At 33.8% G+C, this 8,141-nt stretch overlaps 1 protein-coding gene across 1 annotated transcript; it reads right to left on the bottom strand.

Moving 5' to 3' along the window:
- Nucleotides 1-981: 981 nt before the first annotated feature.
- On the bottom strand, nt 982-4,153 carry LOC113688917 (probable WRKY transcription factor 31). The gene is made up of 5 exons (XM_027206745.2): nt 3,528-4,153; nt 3,331-3,429; nt 2,530-3,075; nt 2,303-2,416; nt 982-1,953 (listed from the first exon to the last, which is right to left on the bottom strand). Exons 1-5 carry the CDS (start codon nt 3,999-4,001, stop codon nt 1,234-1,236), a joined length of 1,953 nt encoding a protein of 650 aa, XP_027062546.1. The 5' UTR covers nt 4,002-4,153; the 3' UTR covers nt 982-1,233.
- Nucleotides 4,154-8,141: the final 3,988 nt, after the last annotated feature.

Here is an 8,141-nt window from a genome sequence, read left to right as displayed (position 1 = left end):
AATTGAAACAATTCAAATGCTTTAGATGCAATGTGTTGCAAAAATGAAGTTTGAAATGCAATATGAGTATCTATATATAGCTCAATGGAGCAAAATACGAACGTGGTGCTGAAGTGTGTGATTTTTGTCAACTTTTCTTTTAACACCTTTTAATATTAGACAAATAATTTAGGGTGTACGTATATTGTTCACAATTAATACTTATAGTTGAATGTGAACAATGCTATAAAGCTTAGAGTGCAATGTGGATTTGGACCATTTGGTCCAACAAGTTATGGTGCAGTCTCCCAAAAATTTTCCATAAACCAGCCATAAAGTTGAAATAAATTCGAGGAAAAACGAAAGTACATTTTTTCCAACTGCGTACCTTACTAGTAGTATGACAAGTAAGTTGCATGCACGCAAAATCAACAACGATTGGTTTGGTTTTCAACATCAAAGAACGTTGCCGTGTAGATATCTCTCCATCTTAATCCTTCATCTCTACCATTTGTCATAGTGGACCAAATTGCTAAAAGACAACTTCAAAAGAGACAAGCAACCAAATCTTTCCTCTTCATTTCCACCCTTTTCTATCATTTTTTTCTCTCACTCTTTCCTCCTTTTTTTTCTCTCGTCTTTCCGTGTCAAACCAACCCCTCAATTTCTAACAACTTTGAGACGGTTTTATTGACTCCTTACTTGACTGCCATATCAATAGGGACTTTGATGGACTTTCCAACACGTATATGTAGATAAATACACTAACAAAAAGTTGCAAAGAACATTTCAACCATTCTCTCCAGCTTTGTTCCCTTTTTATCTCCTTTTTGCTAAATGTTAATCCTACTTTTTTTCCTATGTTCTTGGCACTATATTGAGACAACTATCAAGAATAGTGACAAAAGCAAAAAGAATATTTGAATGAGAATAAATTGATCCCTTTCATGCATGCTCAAATTTTCCATATGTGTATGTACAAAAGATAACAATAAAAGCTAGTACATAGGAATTTCTTTTCGTTTGCAGTAGTATTTTATTTTCTATATATTTGAGTCATACATTTGAATTACATTATTCAAAAAAAAAAAAGAAATAATCAAAAGGGACTGATCTATGTTTAAGCCAACTCTCCAAGCCCAAAATAATGAACACTTGTATTATGCTAGTAAAACAAAATGATGTAAAGCCAAATAAGGAAGAAAAAAGAAGTAAAATAAATAAAAAAAAAGAAAAAGAAAAGTAGCTTCACTTTCAATTCCCTGGAAAACTTGTGTTGAGGACTTTATTGTTTCCATTGCTATTGTTGTTACTAGTAGTAACACTTCCATTATTGTTGCTGGTGTTGGTTGTAATATTGAGACTACTGTTATTTGCTGCATGTGTTGACTGAGGATTCCCAATGATAGTGGTGATTGCTGCTGCCAATGCTGCAGTGAAATTTGGATCAGCTGTGAGGGCAGTGACAGTATCAGCCAAGGGATTCTGCTGGCCTTGGTGCAATGGTGGCAATTGTGGGACTTGATGGCCTAAGTGGGCAGCATCTGAATCTTGAGACATTTGTAGGCCAGAAAACTTTGATTGATTATACAATGCCTGCCCAAAAATCTGTGGTAAAAGTGCTACTGGATTGCCTACAAAATTCTGAGGTGCATTAGGGAAAGGAAGATGGAATTGGTTCGGAGATCTTTGGAATTGTAATGGATTTGGATTTTGTGTAAGGTCCAATGTAACAGTTGGAAATGGTGCAGACGCTGAAATTGTAGCCATGCTTGATGAACAAGGGAGAAGTGTTCTGGCTAGGAAATTTGAGTTCATCAATCCATCAGCACTAGGCATGGATCCTGAAAGCAACATTCTTGCAGCTGATGATGTTGTTGAAGCCATAGCCATCGCCGCTGGTGGTAATGGATGGTTGTGATTGCCTTCATATGTTGTGATTAGAATTGTTCTGTCCTCAGCACATCTTTGAACCTGTTGATGCAGCAAAATTAACCTTAAGTTAAAAAACAAAAGAAAAAAATTTACCGACACCCGAGAATACCAAATTTGATTGTTTTTCTGTGGCAATTCAAGAAAGCACAAAAAGAAACAAGAAAATGACAAATTTGAAGAGGATAGAAAAAATAGTAGGTGGGTCTAAAAGATCATGCTGCAGTTGAAATGAATGAGTCAAAAGATTTATTTTTAGAAGGGTTCACACTAGAATAACACGTGGTAATACATAAGCTCTACTAACTACTTTTAAGTACTAACTTCATCAAAATATTTTAGCTTTAGAATTCAGCCATTAATCATTTTACTAGCAATTCAAAACACATACTTGTTTCCTAACTGGGCAGCCAGCGGCCATGGTGCATCTGTAATAAGCTCTGGGACATGGATTTCCTTTAGCCATCTTCTGTCCATACTTACGCCATTGACAACCATCAGTTATCTGATCAAACCAACAAGAACATTAATTTTTCCAATTAATTCAATGAAAAGGCCATTGGATTTGAAGATGACAATTGTAAATAACTTTAGACATAATTCATTTAAATTTTGTACCATGGGTGCCTCTGACCGGGCTCGGACTGACACTCGAGCCTTCCTCATGGTAGCCTCAGTAGCCTGATCAACATTCTTGGAGCCATTGTTTAGTCTTGGAACCTTATTAGGACCCCATCCTTGCGAACCCTTTTCTGGACTATCATCTCTCCCATCACTACCACCTGTGCTGGCCTCAACATTATTCGTCGGTGATCGTGACCGCTCCCGGCCGCTTCGGCCCTCCGAGGATGACAAAGAAGCCTCATCAGTCTCAACAGTGGCACCGGCAGCTAGTCCAAGATCCATGAACTGTCGTGGCACCATTAGGCCATGACTGTTTTGTTGGTGCTTATTATTGTTGTCTTCCAGTGGTAGTTTTCCTTCTTGTCCTTCACCAATATTGTCAGCTTTTATGTGATCTTGTTTTTGCTGCGGCTGCTGCTGCATCACTGTCATCAGATGCATCTGAAGATTGTTGTAATTGTTGGATACTTGAGTTAGCACTTCCCTCAAACGTAGATTCTCTCCGTTCAATCGCTCTAGCTCAGCTTGAAGAACAGCTAGCTGAGATTTTGATGAAGAACATTGTTATAATTATCTTTCTAACGTGATCATAGATGACACACGTGAAAAGTTATAAAGGAAACCCCCGGAGAACTATTATCAGCCCCCACCTCAATAGTCCCCACCTCGAGAAGGGAGGCGGGGGCTGTTAATAGTGTGAATGAAAAAGGAAAGAATATCGAGAAAAGAAAAAATTAAACAGGAATACACACAGTCACACACACAGACAAGAGCATCAAAATCAGTGGTTTTTACCTCACTTTTAGTTCTTTTATCATCAGAGTGAGGTGAGATTCCATCATCCACTATTGACTGATCACTACTAGTGTTTGCAGTGAGAAGATGCAAGCCGGTCTACAGAAAAAGAAAGAATTCTGTAATCAGCACTAATCCCAGTGCAGAAAAGACCTACCAGCAAGGAAAAATCAGTCAAGAATCTGATCGAAACTTACATTTACATTGAATCCCAAATCAGTAGGTCCACTGAGATCTTTTGTATTAGCATCGGGATGAGGGATGGTGGCTGCCTTGGATTCATCGGTCTTCAGTTTCTTATCAGCAAAGAAGTCCATTTCTTGATGATGATCAGAGTTGTTGTGAGGCAAGGGACCATCATCTTGATCATCATCATGGGTAGAGCAGTTAAGGTTAACTGGGAATTGAATAGTAGTAGGTGGTGAAGACCTGCTGTTGTTATTACTCTTGTTAACAACAGCACTGGCTGAATCCATCTCCATGAATGCAGCTGGTGCTTCTTCTTGCTTCAACTTGTGATGATGATGATAATAGAGGAGGTGGCGGTAATTGTTGTGGTGTTTGCCTTTTTTGTCCTCTTGATGATGAAGAAGTGAATTGATAACAGTTGGTTTGTGAAGGAACAATCCGATGCGATCTGGATCAAAGGAGAGTCCACTTCCTTTGGCCATATATGAAGAAGAAGAGGAAAGAGATTGAGATGGAGTGAGAGAGAGAAGGGGTGTGAGGACTGAGAAGAAGGGCTTTGAATGGAGCAATGGACTCGGCAAAAAAAAGGGGAGGTTGAGACTTGAGGCTAAGGAAGGGAAGACCAAATACAACAAAGGGTGAGGTACTTAAGTGGGTTCTAGATTTGTTTGAAGAGAAATTGATGGGATTTGATATGGGACTTTGGAAAAAAAAAAAAAAAAGGGGTCCCTTTCTTCCTTCACCAGTCCATAGTCCCTTTTATCTTCTACTACTAGTTATAGTTATGGTCCTGTACTTTGCCTCGTCAGCATGGTTTTTGCATAGTATAACTTCTTAAACCCAAAGAAAACATTTTTAAGTGGAAATGATATAGACCCTTTTAACACTTTCATGTCAAAATGCAAGTGGAATAGATCAAAGTACTCACTATGTATATTTACTTTCCGAAATATGATCAAATATGATCTCCATGGTTAAGACCATTTTTCTCAATTTTTTTCCGTGAAATATATTATTGTAATCTCAAATTAACTCTGTATGATTCTTGTTTTAAAATTTTAACATACAGCTATATTGGAACATATATGTTTATGTTGATTTAAGTTATTTTGTTTCTCTGTTTTTAGTGTAAGTTAATTCTGAACTAATCGTCCACTTCTTCGTAAAGATTCTTACATTGACTAGACCAAGTCTTTGTGACAGATCATGCCTTGCAGACTTGCAGATCGTGTAAATACACATTTATCTGGTGCGTGATCTCAGTAAAAAAAAAAAAAAAAGGAATATGGCCATATACAATTTTATGAATAAAAAATGTCTATTTTAAGGTGGAAAAGCTTGCACGTTAATTTGCTGTGCTATAAGAATATTATTTGGACTTTTGCTTGCTGACCCAGGTAAAAGGAGTAAAAGACAAGATTTTTTTGCGAATAATTTACTGCGTGTTATGCAATCAATTAGTAACTTCTTTTTTTTTTTTTAAATAAAAAGTACTAATAGTATTTGTTGTCCTAATTTGGTCTCTGCATAAACTGATTGAAGTTGCATATCACATAATTTTCTTTGACTAATATTAGATAATAGAAAGTACTTGAAAAATATACTATTTTGTAGTATATTTTCTAATCTTTTTACTCAATAATTCCACAAGCTCCAGTTGCCAGAGTCTTATTGCTCCGAAGACACTTGAGAACTTTCAAGCACTTAGATTATGTGTGTGTGTGTGTGTGTGTGTGTGTGTGTGTGTGTGTGTGTGCGTGTATGTATGTATGTATATATATATATATATATATATATATATATATATGACTAAAAAATTCATAACAAAATGAATTAAAAATTTTGGCACTTATTTTCAATTGAATTGTTCTAGAAATTTTTGCAGCATTAATTTGAAATTAGTTTCAGCTATGTAACCATCATTAAAGAGTTTATTTTACATTTTTTGTACTGTGAAGAATTTTTAGACCTTTTTTTAAGCAACAATAGATATTTGTATGACACCAAAAGTCATCTTGTATTAATATCTGGTAAATGAATAAGTAAAAAAAAATCTTGTTATGTTAATTAAATTAGTTTAGGAATTTTAATGTTGTAAGTTTATGGATTATATTCTTTTAGTTGGAAGAATTGATAAGTCAAATAATTTTAGATGAGAATTAAAGGCTTCGACATATATAATTCTAAAAACTAAATTTATAAACTTACAATGCAATATAATACATTGTGCTAGCTATTTTTTGTGGCTTGTGGGATGAATTGTAGCGTTTTTGTCAAAAATAAACATGTCACAATAAACTTTTGATCACTTACAAAAAATATTATTTTTATCAAATATAAATTCTTTTAAAATATTTAAATTTTTATAAAATGTAACCTCAATTTGAAAAAGATAAATAAATAGCATATATAAAGTAAGGTTTGTTATCATGGCTAAGAAAGTATCCATTGCACAAAATTTTCATGTTAATTTACTTTTCAACTAGTATAAAAATATGTAGTAATTATCTAAAGTATAAAATATGTAACTTAAGTAAGAAACATAATTACTTTTATATTTTTAAAATTTCAATCTCACAGTTATTTTTATCTCATAATATTTATGTAATGTTTATTAGACAAATTTTTAAAAAGATCACAAGAAGATAATATTATTTAATTTTTTTTAGAGTTTCAGCTTTACAATAAATTTTATCTAACTTCTCGTGTATTTTATGTTTATCTAGCATTTGACGGATTCATAATTGCTATAATATTTTTACAATAATATCATATTAAATTTTGAAAAAAAATCACACTTATGAAGTTGTGAAGTTGTTTAAATTTCATTAATCATGCATCCACTTGATCAGATGGGATTTTTGTCGTTTCTAGAGAGGCAAAGAATGGCCATCTATTCGAGAAAGATGTGAATTTAGTTTAAGCTAATTAGAAAGGAGACTGTTAAAAAAGTTTTAATAGTGAGATATTTGAACATACAACCACAGTCGAAAATTATGAGAGTAGTCAAGTGTGAGTTGTCAAAAGTGGGACCACTCTAATGCGAAAGAACGCTGGACTAATTTTGGGAGTTTTAAGCAGTGGGCAAATTGACATTGATTGCGTCTGGGTTTTGTCAAAGATAATGAGATTGACGCGTTCCAAAAATTCACCGCCCCAATTGGTCCGGCACTTCCTCGTGAAGACGAACTCTCTCGTGAAAACAATAGCCAAATCTAAATAATACATAACTTTCTTCTTGCTTCGTCATCATCATCATTTAACATTTTTCACTTTCTGTAATTTTTTTTTTCTTTCGAAGCCCAAAGAGCTTACGTCAATTTTTACAAACCTAAACCCCGAGAAAACCCCAAAAGCCGATATCCCTTCTGTAACTGCAATTGACTAAAAAATACTACATGTACTGATTTTTTATACGTTGTTACGTACTGATTTGCTATCAAGGTATTTTTAGTATGTCGCTAGTTTTTGACATAATTTTGTAAACTAAGTAAATAAGTCAACATGAAAAGGGATAAATTAGGTGATAAGAAGAGAGGGAGCGTCATGAGAAGTTAGATAATCAAAATCGCCCACTTACAATTAAAAAAGTCAATAAAGCATGCGAATCAATTTGAAACATTGTGAAGCTAAATTGTTGGTGTTAATTGACTAAATGATCATTTGACCAAGTTATTTTTATTATTGTGATTACGTTTTTGGGGTAGAAACAAGAGAGTATCAATACCAACAAAAGCAAGTTAATTAACTAGGTTATCCCTAAAATGTCTGCACATAATAAAAGCATTAGTTCAACAGGCAATTGATCACAAAATGCCATAAAAGTATCGAATTGAACATTGAAATTTGACAGGAATTTTGGGCATGATCTGGTTTGTTCAATCTACGAGCGCTGAAATGTAATATAAATACCTTCAGAATAAGTCTCGCAATCTGCTATCAAATCTAACACATGGGATGCTTAATATATTGTAATCGACTAAATTAGCTCCCCTTTTTTTTTTGTGTGTGTGTGTGTGAGATGGATGTTGTCGGAAAAGAAATTAATATATTCCTTCCGTCCCACTTTGATAGTTCTAGTTTTTTTTTTCACACAATTTAAGAAAAAGTAGTTAATTTTGTTGGAACAATCAATTTAGGTAGCTATTTTTCTAAAATACCCTCACATTAATTAGAGTACAATTTTATGAAAAATTGAATTGATGGTAAAAAAAGAATAAACTCTCATTAAATAGGATAGGTTTATAATAAGAACAACTTACATTGAATAAGGGTATTTTAGAAAAATTAAAATATAACTATATTTTTCAATTAGAAAGTGGACTACAATTTGGGACAGATGAAAAAGGAAAACAGAACTATCAAAGTGGGACGGAGGGAGTAGCTCTTATGCATTTCGAGCAAATTTACTACGGATATTGACTTGGATTTAATTATATAAAAGATCAAAGTGTTTGTAATTTATTTAAAATCTATGATTATTTACGGAATTTGTACTTTCTAGACTACTTTGGAGACTGTATTTAATATATCAATAAAAATTAATAAAAGAAATTGAGTAGGTTTTCAAGGCAACGGGGTCAACGACTTTCAATGACTGGCCACACTCTATGACGACTTGT

The sequence above is a fragment of the Coffea arabica genome, chromosome 5c (genome assembly GCF_036785885.1).
Source record: "Coffea arabica cultivar ET-39 chromosome 5c, Coffea Arabica ET-39 HiFi, whole genome shotgun sequence".
Taxonomy (NCBI): Eukaryota; Viridiplantae; Streptophyta; class Magnoliopsida; order Gentianales; family Rubiaceae; genus Coffea; species Coffea arabica.
This window is presented reverse-complemented; position numbering and strand designations above follow the sequence as displayed.

Coding starts and splice junctions, on each gene's coding strand:
- LOC113688917 (XM_027206745.2), bottom strand. CDS start 4,001: ATGGCCAAAGGAAGTGGACTCTCCTTTGATCCAGATCGCATCGGATTG. Junction 3,430..3,527: donor ATTTGGGATTCAATGTAAAT/GTAAGTTTCGAT, acceptor CTTTTTCTGTAG/ACCGGCTTGCATCTTCTCAC. Junction 3,076..3,330: donor ATAAAAGAACTAAAAGTGAG/GTAAAAACCACT, acceptor TCAAAATCTCAG/CTAGCTGTTCTTCAAGCTGA.